Here is a 15,554-nt window from a genome sequence, read left to right on the forward strand (position 1 = left end):
AGAGAGCGAGTCGTCATCCGGCACTGGAACAGAGAGGGGAAGATCTGGGGGGGGAGAGGGGAAGATCTGGGGGGGGAGAGGGGAAGATCTGGGGGGGGGGAGAGGGGAAGATCTTGGGGGAGAGAGGGGAAGATCTTGGGGGGGAGAGGGGAAGATCTTGGGGGGGAGAGGGGAAGATCTTGGGGGGGAGAGGGGAAGATCTTGGGGGGGAGAGGGGAAGATCTTGGGGGGGAGAGGGGAAGATTTTGGGGGGGAGAGGGGAAGATCTTGGGGGGGAGAGGGGAAGATCTTGGGGGGGAGAGGGCAAGATCTTGGGGGGGAGAGGGGAAGATCTTGGGGGGGAGAGGGGAAGATCTGGGGGGGAGAGGGGAAGATTTGGGGGGAGAGGGGAAGGTCTGGGGGGGAGAGGGGAAGATCTGGGGGGGAGAGGGGAAGGTCTGGGGGGGAGAGGGGAAGATCTGGGGGGGAGAGGGGAAGGTCGGCAGGGTGAGGGGAAGGTCGGCAGGGTGAGGGGGAGATCGGGGGGGGGGAGAGGGGGAGATCAGAGAGGAACATCGAGGCGGGGAGAGTGGGAGATCGTAGAGGGACATCGGGGGGAAGAGGGGGAGATCGGAGGGGGACATGGTGGGGGGAGAGGGGGAGATCGGAGAGGGAGACATCGGGGCTGAGAGGCACATCAGCGAGGGAGACATCGAGGGCTGAGCGGGACATCAGAGAGGGAGACATGGGGGGAGAGGGGGACATTGGAGAGGGGGACATCGGACATTGGAGCAGGGTGGAAAGGTAGATTTATTTTGTTTTTTAACTTTGTGCAATGATTTTTTATTTAATTTATTTTGTTTATTTTTGCCTGATCCGGCCCTTCACGTCTGGTTTCACCAGGCGTGAATCAGAAGCTGTGGGAAAGCTGCCCAGGTGAGTATAAAATTGTTTTAACTATCTACTACGTCAGAAATAAAGTACCTTAAGTACCTCAATGAGGTACATTTGGTTCTTTAACTATCATCCCGTCGGCTTTAACTGTGGGGCACCCGGAAGTCGGCAGGTTGGAGCTGGCTTCCTCACCTGCTCGGGATTTCCCCGATTTTCGCAGCCCCCAACACACCCACAATTTCCTTTGAAAGTCAGGGTTCCTGAATCAGGGATGCTTAATCTCTGTATCTGATTTTCCGATCTGTGTTCTCATGAGTCTCTGAAAATTTACTCTAAATTGGCAATCACGTTCTGATGGTCGATGTGGGAAATGTCACAGTTGAGAGTTCTTTTACCGAGATTGGGGCTGAGGGACATCGTTGATACAGAGCAGAGGGAGCTTCATTCTACTTCTAGTCATGTTATAGCTGACCCGGGAGTGCTTGATGCTGACATTGGGTGCTCCATTCTCAGTAGTAACATCCCTCGTCTTGTTCAGCACAAAAACCATCTTAAAAAAACAAACACCTGCGTTGTATTCTGGTTTCTAAGCAATAAATATTGGATCAACAAAAAAAAATGAGCAGTTTGCATGCTAGTACTTATGCATAGAAACTATTTGTCGGAAGGAAGATTGTGTAATTCTGTGATGTACAAAATTATTAACTGAAAAGTTAAATTATATAAATACTGAAAATTAACATGGCTCTGTGATTGGTGATATTAACAGATACTTCTTGATGTATTTATATGACACTGATCTATCAACAATTTTACTGAAGACATTAACTGAAAATAAACTGGTTAACATTTCTGTTAAAATAGCAGAGATGGGAAAGCCATAAGACGATGTTAAGTATTCAGCTGTTAATATCACCAGCAATCATATAGCTGACGGTAATTTATAACCTACGATCTCATGTGAAGATTTTTTAACATCACAAAATCGACATGGAAAGAAAGTGGGATCCCATTTTTATTATCTGCTGTGTTAAATTTAAATAAAATGATGGTGTCTTCCATATATTATAACATTCTCTCCCTCCAACTACTCTTCTTTCCATATTGAGAATTCTCACAGGGAAAGGAACATTTGTTGACTCCTGTGCAAAAAATAAAATTTATGGCACCAGTGAACCACGGAGAGCTAGGCTGCAGTTTCAACTGCAAATCCTTAATTGTTAGCAGCATTTTAATTCCCTAAACTCATCACTCAGCTAAATCCAAGCTACATGACTCAGCACAGGATTGTTTTCTTTTGTTTGTTTTTCTTCACCAATTTTTCCTCCCTGCTGTCCTCCCCTGAAGGTTTTGTCTCTTCACTGTTGTATGATTTTCACAGATGGCCATTCACCCCCCCCCCCACAATAGTTCCCACCGTGAATCCCATCATAGAAATTAAATCTTTGTCTCCACAAAAATGATTATTAAACAGGTGTCTATTCTACTCTGGAGGAAGGAAAGAAACCGTTCACATTATATATTTGAGTGTCAAAGTATTTTGAAATGCAGAATGAATACCCCTGAGGAAGACCTGGTACCTCATGAGTGAGTTAATACCTTGCTCAGTTTTCTATAAGCTACATATTCTGTAGTGCACTCTTTGTACTTAGGCTATTGAAGTGGTTTATATATTTCTTAGTCCTGATAGCAGTCAAAAATGGATAGAGCTGGAACTGATGCCATGGTATTAGATATTTTATCAATACTATATCCTGATGGCTAACTGCCAAGACTGTATTCTGGACCCATGGGGGTAGATTTTGACGTTGACTTTGTGCCATAGTGTTAAACTGGGGATAGCGAATCAGTGGCCCCTTTTACATCTCTCTCGATTTTTATTTCCATTGAAGTCTAGAACCTGCCGGTTAAATCTAAGCCTAATCTAAGTCTTAGAAACAGCTTTCAATTATTCGAAAGCACAAAAAGCTAGAAACTGTTCTGCCTTATCTCTGTTTCCTTAATACTTCAGCAGGGTTGCAGGCAGTACAACTTCAAATTTGGTATTGAAACTTTCTCTTCTTTTTGTGTTTGTTAAATCATTTTTTTGCGATGCTCGTGGAGGTGCCTCATTTTGTTTAATTTTAAGCTGGTCCTGTTGCTATTTTTAGAACTATGCATTTGAGGGAAATGGAAAGACTTTGCAATGAAATAGATTAAAGATTGTTTAGTTTCTTGCTATTTACGACTTTTGAAACTAATTAAGCCCTTGATGTAGCTCTGATTCCTCATTAAGTTGTTTACACTAGAGGATGGTTACCATGTACCACTTGCCATGTAAATGTTTAGATTCAGGGGATTGGTGGGCAAAAACTGCAGTCAGTCTGATGCTGTTAACGTTAATTTTTCTTTATGTGGCTCTAAAACCTTTTGAGGGATCCCAGTGATGTGGCTAAACCCTGAGAATGAAGCTTGAGTAGTTTACATTGTTAACAGGACCCCAAAGAATTCCTGTAGACTTTTAACACACCCTTAAATATGTTTGTTTGTTGAATGATATAATAATAAGAACTTGTGTTTGTATAGCACCTTTCACGACCCCAGGATGACCCAAAGTGCTTTACAATTAATTGAGTAATGTAGAGTTTGTATTTTCTGTTACTACCATCATTATGATGGCCACGTTTGTTTTCATGGTTTCCAATCAATCCTATGATGGAAAAGAGGAGTCTGGCAATGTTACAGAGGAGGAAATAGACTTTACTATTTCTATATACTCTGGTGTATATTTTCTTTTATCATGGCCTTGAACTAAAATAATAAAACGTGTTCGGCCTGAAAGGGCTTCATGCAGTAAATGGCAGACCATTCTTCGAAAGAAAAATTGGAGAGAATAGAACTATGCATCATGTCACATATCACCTCACAACCCACATAAACACCATTTTTTTCTTTTGCTTCAGGCTACACATTAGTTTTCATGGTACTTGTCAGAAATATAAGAGAATAAAACCATCAGCTAATATCTCTGTTGCTCATTGCTCACTGTATAAAATGAATGTGAATATACACAGACAATATGTAAAGTAATAGAGAGGTTAGCCTCTCCATTGTGGTGCTGTGCTGTCTCCAAAAATATATATAATTGTGTTATGTTTGGTCAGTATACTCAGCAGTTTAAGTATGGCATGGATCAATGGTTGTGACGTATTCTTGCTGTAGTAATGCTTCACACACTTCATGTCAAATCTCCCATATCAGGTTGCTCTTCATTCTTTTAATACTCTGATGAAGGAAAAAAATGTCCATTTGTCAACTCCACCTGGCCAGATTGCATCACAATCTAGCATCAGAAATGAGGTTTTACTCTCCATGCTGGGTCACTGAAAGTTGAAATAAGTTTGTCGTTTGATTATTGGTGCCAAGAATTGTAATTTACTGAGGTGAATTGAGGCTGATGGAGGTTCTTTCCCTTTTTCAAAGTAGGAGCGTAGACTTCTTTGAAGTGAGTCCTTCATGTTTGCTTCTGTGTTTCAAACTTGTTTTAAGAGGTGACAGTTAGTGACTAAAGCACTATTTTTACTAAATCTTCAAATTTGCAATTGAGTGGTGAAGTATACACTGTGTTGTTCTTTTCTCTGAATGTAGTTTACAATAAAAACTCTTGACTCTTGCCCTTTGAATCGGATTTGCTACAAACCAAATAATTGATATCAAGACTAGAATGAATGACTGAATGGCCTCAACCGGGATCTTGGGTTCATGTCACGCTACTTGTAACCCCACCAGCGAAAAAAAAGTTATCTGTTTTTAATACAGCTGGACATTCTCTCTCTCTCTCTGCCTTTCGGGTCTCTTTCTCTCTCTGTCTTTGTAATCTGACCCATTGTGTATTCAGTATACTGGGATGTAATGTTTTCCGTGGCTAACCTGTCTGAACACCAACGACACCTTTGATTGCTGTGATCGTCTCCCAGGCGAGGTGTTATAGGGGGCAGTTGGAAAGATTATCTGTAATCACCAGGCATTGTTCTCTGACTATATATGCTATGCGTTTTTAGAATCCCTTCACTCACCTGACGAAGGAGGTAAGCTCCGAAAGCTTGTGATTTAAAATAAAACTGTTGGACTATAACCTGGTGTTGTGCAAGTCCTTACATTTGTCCACCCCAGTCCATCACCGGCATCTCCACATCATGATCCTTCTTCAGCAGGAAAGGCAGACTCAGTATGTGTGTCAGCTGGTTATGCCATGCAGCACATTAACTGAATCTAGCAACCAGAAGTGTAAATGCTGGGAGATTACATTCTGACCATAACCTGTACAGGAGGTATGTACAGTGCCTGGTATTATCATATGATGGAATGATTTCTGGTTCAACCATGTACCTTAGGAGAAGCCAGTGCTTCTGTCAGGAATTTTATATTGAGGTCATGTGATTGTTTCTAATCTCATTCTACAGACCAATCCTCTGTTCTTGTATGCTTTATTTTACCAATGGGAAAAATTCTTGTTTGGGGAGGGGGTGCGGAAGAAGCAAACTTTCTCAGTCTGAAGTTGACTGATTCAACTGGCAAAGCTTCCACATTGTTCCTTCCTTGGCTCATTAAAAGTACTTTCAGCATATTGGCTGGAGCAGTTTACAAACATACCAACCTACAAAACTCAGAAAAGTTGATGACCAGCTTCAAAAAAGCAGAGACAGCTCCAAAACAGAATGACAACTCTAAAACTACACAAAATTGAAAAAACAGCCCTAATAAAGGTCCATGACCAAGACCACTGCTTCAAGGCAAAGGAATCAGTTAAAATCCTTTATAATGCATTGGATATTTGGATTTTTATTAGTGTTTTGGGATCATAGTCCACAATTCAGTTTGTTTTCCTATGAAAACTAGAAACCAGTAGCCTCAAGTATGACATTGGAAAAGTAGTTGTTACAATGAGTGCAATGGGAAGTGAACTTATCATGATGTAAAATTCAGGTATACCTAATAATCTATCAATTTTATTATAGGGGAAAGAAACTAAAGGAAACAAAGTGCATAGTCTGTTGCCAATTGTCCGTTTTCAAGTGGACAGCCAGCTTAACCCTCTCCTCTCCTCTTCCGCCCCCCCTCCCCACCACTTTGTACTGCTAGTATGACAGCTACCAAAATAGCTTGTCTGACTGTTGCAAATAGAATGGTTTCTAGCAGGGGATTGTGGGTAGTCTTACTCGCTGTTGCTCTCCATTTTAAAATGACAAACGTTGACTGGCAGCCAGAATCCTCCAATCCCGTGAGGTGGGGGGCAGCCGTTTGGCCTGGATCGTGGACGATGCGCGGCTGAACGATGGAGAGTGAGGCAGAGGAGAGAGTGGGGCAGTTGAGGGCTGCCAGGAAATGAATTATCAGAGCCTCTGGAGAAGGACCAAATGAACCAGGCCCTGAGGCTCAGTTACACACAGGACAAGAGAATGAGTGTACCAGGCCCTGGGACACAGGGACAGGACAGTGACTGTTCTCTCCTGTCTCTAACTGTGTCCCAGCACCTGGTACAATCACCATCCTGCCCAGTCCAGTCTCCAACTGTGTTGCAACCTGACTTTTGCATTGTGCATTTACATGGATTTGTTCAATTTGAATTTAAACTGTCACTGTTAGAATTCAGAACTGAACAGTGTGGATTTGGTGGTGACTGTGGTGAAACCGTGATGCTATGTGATAAAAGGGATAATAAAATCAGAGACAAAAAGTCAACTAAATGCCTCTGCTCAAGCGATGATGACATTTTGAGTTTGTTAAAATGCAGAAGCAGATCTCTCCTAATGGGTTCTGCAGTCTGTGAAGAGTTCAGTAACGTGCTTGCATTGCCAAGTGACTACTGTCGTTCCCTGAAGACCCAGGGTTTAGGATTATCACACATCTTTGTTGCTAAGACAAATACCATGGTGAATTCTTTTTAGTTGCCCAGCCTCTTGTTAAAAACAGAGACCTCAGTCATCAAAACTGACCAAAGATAAATGGTTTTGCTGCATTTTTCTAAAGTTGTGTTAATCATTTTCTGATAAACCTGTAAATAGTAACTAATATATAATTTTAATAAAAAGAATGGCTTAGGGTAGTATGAATAACAGATCAAAGGGAATCTGTGTTCACTAGTGCATTCTACATTAATTGAGGACAGGGACTAGCTGCATGGCCTTGCACAAATTGGTCTTTTTTAAATTCTTGGGATGTGGGCATCGCTGGCAAGATTGGCATTTATTGCCCATCCCTGGTTGCCCTGAGAAGGTGGTGGTGAGGCTTCTTCTTGAATCACTGTGTGCAGAAGTTCAATAAAACTGAGTAGTTTGCAAGGCCACTTCACAGGGAAGTTAAGAGTCAACCATGTTGGTGTGGGACTGGAGTCACGTATAGGCCAGGCAAGTAAGAACGGCAGGTTTCCTTCCCTAGAGGACATCAGTGAACCAGTTGGGTTTTTACAACAATCTGACAGCTTCATGGTCACTTTTACTGATACCAGCTTTTTTTATTTCCAGGTGGGATTTGAACTATTGGTCCAGGCCTCTAGATAACTAGTCCAATAACTTAGCGACTGTACTCCCTACCTTTTTAAAACCTTTTGAGAATGAAACTGTTTAAAGTGGAAGTGGGATGAAATCTTTATTATTTTTGTGGGGTATGAAGCCCCTCTAATTTCTCCCCATCACAATTTTCCATCCTGAGTAGGTCTCTCTGACCTAATAACAAAGGAATATGCTCCAGCAGCTCTACAAATGCTGCTCCTTAGCTGACTGTTAACAGACATGAAGGAACAGTCTGATGATAACTTACTGAATGGTGCATTTACACTGAGTTGGTACCACAAAGGAAAGATAGAGAAGAAATGTTTGACAAAAATAGTGAAGTTCATGAGAACCTAGGTAATGGTTAAACTTTCATCAGTATTTTTATTCTCTTTTTTTTCAGAGGCATGTTGTCGAGACATTTTTTGGATTTGATGAGGAATCGGTTGATTCAGAAACCTCTTCGGTAGCGTCGTATACAACTGACAGGACGCCAGCAACTCCAGAAGAAGACCTAGATGAGGTGAATGACTTTACACTGTTCGTCTAACAATTGGGCAGGGGCTGTGAATGAACTTTGAAATCCTGAATCAATATGTATTAGGCTAATCTGGATTGAAAAAAGTACAAATCCAAGCTTATTCGTGCAGCCTGTCATTAGTGTACTACAAGAGTAGAACATCTGCGAAAGGAAACAGAAAACCTTATTTTAAGAAAAAACTTTGCTTTCATGGAGATGTGACTTTCACCTCTCCTAGTTGATCTCCCATGGCATTGCTCACGAACAAAGGATGAAAAAAGAAATGAGGGGCAGGACGTCCCTCTTTTCTGGTGGGGTGGCGGTGGGACTGGTCTTCTACCTGACCCTCAATTGTTGTCTCTCCATCTCCCTGATAATCAAATGACAATAATTGAAGAGGTGATTGCAATTTTTTTCAATGCTTATCTTTTTGTTTCCAATTTTGCAATCTTAACCCTCCTCTGCTCAAAGTGGTGCCTCATGCTAGAGTATGGTTCCGTGACCACTGCCAGTTCTGGCTGACCATGCCCATGTGGCCATTCTTCATGTTTGAGAGTAGACAGTGAGTGTGAGTGAACTATTTTACCTTCGAGGGCATCACAGCTGATCCTCCTCTATCCACACTTGCACACTTTCCAGTTGGAGTCATTGGAGGCCAATTGGAACAGAAATCCTGGCTATCTCAGCAGCGACTAAGGATTGAACCGGGGACATTCCTAGTCTTTATTATTCAGCACCCTGGTGATTTGGCAGCTGGGCATAATAACACCCTTCACCACCGGCGCACTGTGGCTACAATGTGTACCATCCACAGGATGCACTGCAGCAACTCGCCAAGGCTTCTTCGACAGCACCTCCCAAACCCGCAACCTCTACCACCTATGAGGACAAGGGCAGCAGGCACATGGGGACAACACCACCTGCAAGTCACCCCTCCAAGTCACGTACCATCCTGACTTGGAAATATATCGTCGTTCCTTCATCGTCACTGGGTCAAAATCCTGGAACTCCCTTCCTAACAGCACTGTGGGAGAACCTTCACCAGACAGACTGCAGCGGTTCAAGAAGGCGGCTCACCACCACCTTCTCAAGGGTAATTAGGGATGGGCAACAAATGCTGGCCTCGCCAGCGACGCCCACATCCCATGAACGAAAAAAAAAATAAGTTATGCATTTCCTACTGGTCTGGGAGTGCACATTGTCAAACAATTTATTTTCTCTGCTTCCCCTCTGCATGTCACCTTGTGCTACTAACATAACTTGGTTGAGTGTGTGGCCAGGAGACCGGCTGCCAGGCCTCTACCATTGGCACTCCATTTTGGGACTGTTCGCCAATAGATGCTTTCCTTTCCATTGGTTCCCCCTTCCCATTAGGAACATAGGAAGGAACATAGGAACAGGAGTAGGCCATTCAGCCCCTCGTGCCTGCTCCGCCATTTGATAAGATCATGGCTGATCTGTGATCTAACCATATACCTGCCTTTGGCTCATATCCCTTAATACCTTTGGTTGCCAAAAAGCTATCTATCTCAGATTTAAATTTAGCAATTGAGCTATCATCAATTGTCGTTTGCGGAAGAGAGTTCCAAACTTCTACCACCCTTTGTGTGTAGAAATGTTTTCTAATCTCACTCCTGAAAGGTCTGGCTCTAATTTTTGGACTGTGCCCCCTACTCCTAGAATCCCCAACCAGCGGAAATAGTTTCTCTCTATCCACCCTATCTGTTCCCCTTAATATCTTATAAACTTCGATCAGATCACCCCTTAACCTTCTAAACTCCAGGGAATATAATCCCAATTTCTGTAATCTCTCCTCGTAACTTAACCCTTGAAGTCCTGGTATCATTCTAGTAAACCTCCGCTGCACTCCCTCCAAGGCCAATATGTCCTTCCGAAAGTGCGGTGCCCAGAACTGCTCACAGTACTCCAGATGTGGTCTAACCAGGGTTTTGTATAGCTGCAGCATAACTTCTGCCCCGTTGTACTCTAGTCCTCTAGATATAAAGGCCAGCATTCCATTAGCCTTATTGATTATTTTCTGCACTTGTTCATGACACTTCAATGATCTATGTATCTGAACCCCTAAGTCCCTTTGGACAGCCACTGTTTTTAACTTTTTACCATTTAGAAAGTACCCTGTTCTATCCTTTTTTGCCTACATTGAATTCCATTTGCCACAGTTTTGCCCATTCACCTAATCTATCAATATCGCTTTGTAATTTTAGGAAGCAATTTTCCTTTGCCTGTCAGCAACCCCCCCCCCCCCCCCCCCAATCCCCCTATGATGGCATAATTGACATCAGGAGCTCACTGGGGAATTGTGGCTGTGAAATAGAATTTTGTTTTAGAGATGGACCATCAGGGAGAGGGGGATTAATGAATCCTAATTCCAAATGAATCTGGTTCACGGACAATATCTAGTATTATGGCAATGTCCTACTGACTAACTGCTTTCTTTCTGTTCCTTAAAATTGTGAAAATTTACAGAATTCAACACAGATCCTTATCAGCAACGTCCGACAAATTGCCTTATAGCTTAATAAATAAAGGTTATCTGGCTAATAACAGGTATATGTTTAAAAGAAAAAAAACTGCAATTGCTGAAAATCTGAAATAAAGACAGAAAAGGTTTGTGAGCATTCGAAAAGATAGGTTCAGCGGGAGTCTCTACTCGAAACATAAACCTGAGTTTCTCTTTTCAGATACTGGCAAATTTGCTGTGTTTTTCTTTATTTATTGTATGTGATTAACTTACAAGTGAACCTGACTATCGCAGCAGTACCGATGAGTATCGAAATTGCAGTGAGTTGGTTATGCTGGGTCAGATTTTTGAGTGTGTGCTCGGCCGATGTTGCTGTTTGTGGTGACAGTGGCAGTGGTGAGAGCACGTGCTTAATTGGTGCTGCTGTTAGTGAGTGTGCAACTTGGGAGCACTGATGCTTTTTCTATTTACCAGGGACATGGTGAGTTGCATTACAGATAAAGGGACATGATATTTGGAAAGGAACTGAAACAGAACCCTTGGTGGTTATATGTAAATGGGATAAATGATCGACGGCAGGCAATGTAGGGAAATGGTTAAGAGATTACAAGTGAAGATTCGAGAGGGTTTTTTTTTGGAAAGCCAGGCCAGACAATCCTGAGGATGGTATTATAAACAGCAAGCCACCAGCTAAATTTAAGAAGCAATTTCTTCACGCGTAAAGGCATCAACTTACAGAATGGACTGCCACATAGCGCAATGAATATTGACTCCTTTGAAACTGTCAGTATAGAATTGGATCAATTCCTGACTCAACAAGGAATAGTGGGATACATACTTGTGGTAGGAAAAATCAGTTTTAGAAACTATTGGATTCAAACTGAAAAGAGGACTGGAGCTGGAGGAGATTCCTATGCTGTTATTGGGGATTTTAGGAGTAGGGGGCACAGTCTAAAAATTAGAGCCAGACCTTTCAGGAGCGAGATTAGAAAACATTTCTACACACAAAGGGTTGTAGAAGTTTGGAACTCTCTTCCGCAAACGGCAATTGATACTAGCTCAATTGCTAAATTTAAATCTGAGATAGATAGCTTTTTGGAAACCAAAGGTATTAAGGGATATGAGCCAAAGGCAGGTATATGGAGTTAGATCACAGATCAGCCATGATCTTATCAAATGGCGGAGCAGGCACGAGGGGCTGAATGGCCTACTCCTGTTCCTATGTTCCTATTAAATACAGTAATTGTTTGTTTGCATCCTCAGATCAAAAAAGGTGAACAAACGCTTGCATTTAGTTTTCTTTATAAACTCCTCTTGTGAATTGATGACTAATTCCATACGTTCCCTCTCTTTTAATAGACCATTACCAGGGAAGAATCGGAATTGAGATTCCGTCAGCTTACGAGAGAATACCAGGCTCTCCAGAGAGCTTATGCACTGCTTCAGGAACAAGTTGGTGGAACACTCGATGTAGAGCGAGAAACCAGGGTAGGTAAAAGATGTGGGTGGGCCTTTTAATCTAGAAGTGGCATTGTTTTGGCAAAACCCTCTCTCCTCCCTCAATTTCCATCTTTTCCCCTTTATGCCAACAGCATCACCACTCAGCAAACTCTATTAGTAATATAGTATCATTCCCACCATCCAGCATATAGCCACAAAAAAAATCTTTGAAAATGTTATCTTTTTTTGAGCATGACCATACAAAAATTGTACCTGATACAGAGTGAACATTCCTGGTTGGCCGTATAGTATCTCTAAAACAGATCTCAGCACCAGTCATTCCAGGAACCAAGCCTGCCTGAAAAACCTTTGAAAATGCAATGATATGATCTGCACGAGTCTATTCTACTTTGGTCAGTTTAGGGTTGTATGGAATCACAAACAGCCTCAAACATATGACTTTTTTTGTACTTCAACTTTAGTTTGATTTGGGGAGTGAAGTTAAGATAGTAAATTGAAAAATAAATAGAAGCCTCTTGCAAGTTATGGTGATGGTTACAAGAAGCAATAACAGCTTTACATAATCTGGGATTTAAGACTTTTGGGTCTAGAAATTCCTGTGATGCCACAATGGTGTCAGACCTCCAATGGGACGGAACTTCCAACCAGTTGTATGTCTGATCTCAACCCATATCCTGGGGTCAGGGGGCATTTAAATATTTTGAATGGGCACCAGGGTCATTTATGGCACTGCCGGGGTGCCTGGCTGAGGTGTGGGCGGAAGGGGGAAAGCTCCTGTGGCACATTTTATGCCAATTTACCCACATAACTAGACAGGAAGTTAGAGGCCCTTGTGTTTCGCACTGCCATTGAATTTTCGACTTCTTAAGAATGGTAATGATGAACAATGTCAACTTTCCCAAGTTAATTCTTTGCGCTTGTGTGTTACTCAGTGTATCAAGTCTGGATATGTGTGCACTATAAATTGCCCACAAGTGAGGAGTGAGTGTAAGTGGTCATTTTTTTAAATTATGAAGGGATTCAGTACAGTTAAAAGGGAAAATCTTTCCAATGGTTGGGGAGTCAGTAACACAGGGTCGTCAATTTCAAATTGCTGCTGAGAGAGCAAGGAATGAGGTTAGGAGAAACTTGTACACACGGAGTTGTTAGAGCATGGAATATTTTTAACAGGGAGTCATTGAAGTAGAGACCATTGCATTCTTTCGGGGAAGAGTAGGCATTTGAAGCAGATGGGGTGACAGCAGGGTAGTTTTGAATTGCTCCAGTAAGGAACCAGCACAGATACGATGGGATAAATGCCCAATTTCTATGTTGAATTGTAATTTTATCTTAACAGACTCGTGAACAGCTACAAGCTGATCACCTACGATGTCAAGCAAAAATTGAAGACCTGGAAAAATCGCTTGCTGAGAAAGGGCAGGTAAAAGGCTCTGAGAATTTGCGTGTGGAAATGGCTGTAATACTGATGTGTACCGGCATCCTTGGTTTACTTTTCATGAATGGTAACCGTTAACTTCTTGGGAGATCTTGTAAAATCTAGTTTGCAGCATTGTACAACCTTTCAGTCGCTAAACACAGCTCCAACTTTCCCAAACAATTAAGTGGTAATTAAACGTGGCTTGGCTGTTGAATTCACACATCACAACTAAGCATGTCTCAGGAAAAGTGATTCTAACAGGATGTACAAACCATACTGAATCGACCTATTAATTTATAAAAAATAAACCTCTGACCACCTTCTCAAAAACCTTTGCAGGCCACAAGCTTGTTTTGCTTCCCTCCCTCCCCCAAACATCATACTCAGGCCCTTGAATCTCCAGAAGGCTCTTTTGCCAGTCGGAAGCCAAAGCGCCACACTCGCTGATGAGTACTGACTGGCCATTAAAGCTTCCCTCGCTCAGTACTGAGACTTGAGTGAAGGGCTTCATGCTGTGCCAATTCTGTTACGATAGTTTCAATGCTGTATTTAAAAATGGTGCAACATCAAGAAATTAAATTACTTTCTTTTTGCTCTTTCTATTGATCCTGATTATGAAAATTGTTTCCAATTTTTTTCCCCCAGCCAGTTGAGGAATTATGGCTTGCAGCATTTTTCTTTTTTCTTCATTATTTCTTCCGCTTTGAAATTCAGAACAAAGATACTTAATACGTTAAATTTGCATAATTAGAAAATACCTTGTATTTTGCATGTTCTGGTGCCAGGATATTCATTACAATTCTTTACTTACACTGCAGATCCTTTCTTAATCACAAACGCTGTGGTCACTGGCTTGGTTGCCTATAAGTGATGTGACACTGACCACTTTTAAGCAAAATGATGCTTAGCAATGTCCTTTGTGTGTATATATATATATGTACTGTGGATACAGAGCAGTTACTGGTCTGATGGACATTTACAGACCTGCTCTGTGTGCAGTTCCAGATTTGTTTTAGACATCCTGTTTCAGTGCAGCAAACACTCACTCAGATGTAAAACTGATGAGTATGAAAAGGAGAGGAGACGAGGTAAATCAAGAAGTGGTTATGTGAAACCAAGCCGGGTTTTAAAAACTTTTAAATTGTATGAAGAAGAAAAGAATAAGGGAGAGAAGGAGTTCCACAGTTTTATGGTTCCAGGAAAGAGTAAGACAGTGTGATGATTCTTGAATTCAAGAAAGCGAGAATACAGCAAGGAGGAACAGTGGGCCAGATTTCCTGATTCCTTCCACCACCCACCCCTCCTACAATGATTTTTTTTCAGACAGATCTGGGGCATTGTTGCCTGAGGATGTGCTGTGCTGTGCTGCACTGCCCCCCCTCTCTTCCCCCTTCGATTTCCTGGTCGGTACACTCAGCGGTCTAAAGTGCACATACCTACATGTGGGTGGGCGCATGCAAATTAAATTCAAATGAGGGAAACACGGCCTCCGTTGCGTTTTCTTCCAATTGTCCTGTTGGACACAAGAGCCACTTGTTAGACCATGGTGTCCAATTGGTGTAGAGGGCTTTGAGCGTAATTTGGAAGAGGAGCGTGTTCCAGTGCTGTCAGAGTGCAGCCATACATATACCCCATCAATAGGAGAGAACATTTAAAACAGAGGGAAAAAAAACATTTCTGCGTACAGCTCGGTGGCTGCCTCTTCTTCCAGCTCCCAGTCTGGCGCGGTTCCTAGTTGGAGGCCAGAGAGCCTGCCTTCCACATACAAATTACCCCAGATCCAGAAATACAAGTGAGGTTGCGAGGGGCCACTGGAAATGTGCCCCAGTTACAAAATCCAGGCCAGTGCTTAGGTTGCCGAATTGAAGAGCAATGATCGTAGCAGGACTGACATATCACAAAGAGAAAAATGGGCGTTTCTCCTTGGAGATGCAAAATGATACACATTGACAAAAGAGTGTACAATTTACAAAACATAACTTATTGGGTCTCAAGAGTGACTGGTGTTGGAAAACCAACTTTATACTAAGCAGTGCTTTGACCTTTCTGACTAACCTTGTGACACTACAGTAATGTCTCCGTCACAGGAGGGTCAAAGCATTGCCCTGCATAAGTTTAACTTCACAACTGAGCCGTTCTCTTGAGACCCATGAAAGCATTTGGAGTAGTGTGTGCTGCTAGTGGGTGAGGCTCGCCTACGAGCGGCATGTATCAGAAACTCAGGCCCGCACGGTTCATGACTTTCTGACCATTAGTTATGCCCAGGTTTCT

The 15,554-nt window shown here is 42.3% G+C and overlaps 1 protein-coding gene across 1 annotated transcript in view; it reads left to right on the forward strand.

Moving 5' to 3' along the window:
• LOC137328402 (janus kinase and microtubule-interacting protein 1-like) overlaps positions 1 to 15,554 on the forward strand; it is a 244,443-nt gene that overhangs the window by 165,828 nt on the left and 63,061 nt on the right. Inside the window, exons 10-12 of the mRNA XM_067994334.1 lie at positions 7,807 to 7,926; positions 11,765 to 11,893; positions 13,203 to 13,286. Coding sequence (XP_067850435.1) covers positions 7,807 to 7,926; positions 11,765 to 11,893; positions 13,203 to 13,286 — 333 coding nt within the window. The remainder of the gene's footprint in view (positions 1 to 7,806; positions 7,927 to 11,764; positions 11,894 to 13,202; positions 13,287 to 15,554) is intronic.

The sequence above is a fragment of the Heptranchias perlo genome, chromosome 1, assembly GCF_035084215.1.
Source record: "Heptranchias perlo isolate sHepPer1 chromosome 1, sHepPer1.hap1, whole genome shotgun sequence".
In the NCBI taxonomy this organism is placed as follows: Eukaryota; Metazoa; Chordata; class Chondrichthyes; order Hexanchiformes; family Hexanchidae; genus Heptranchias; species Heptranchias perlo.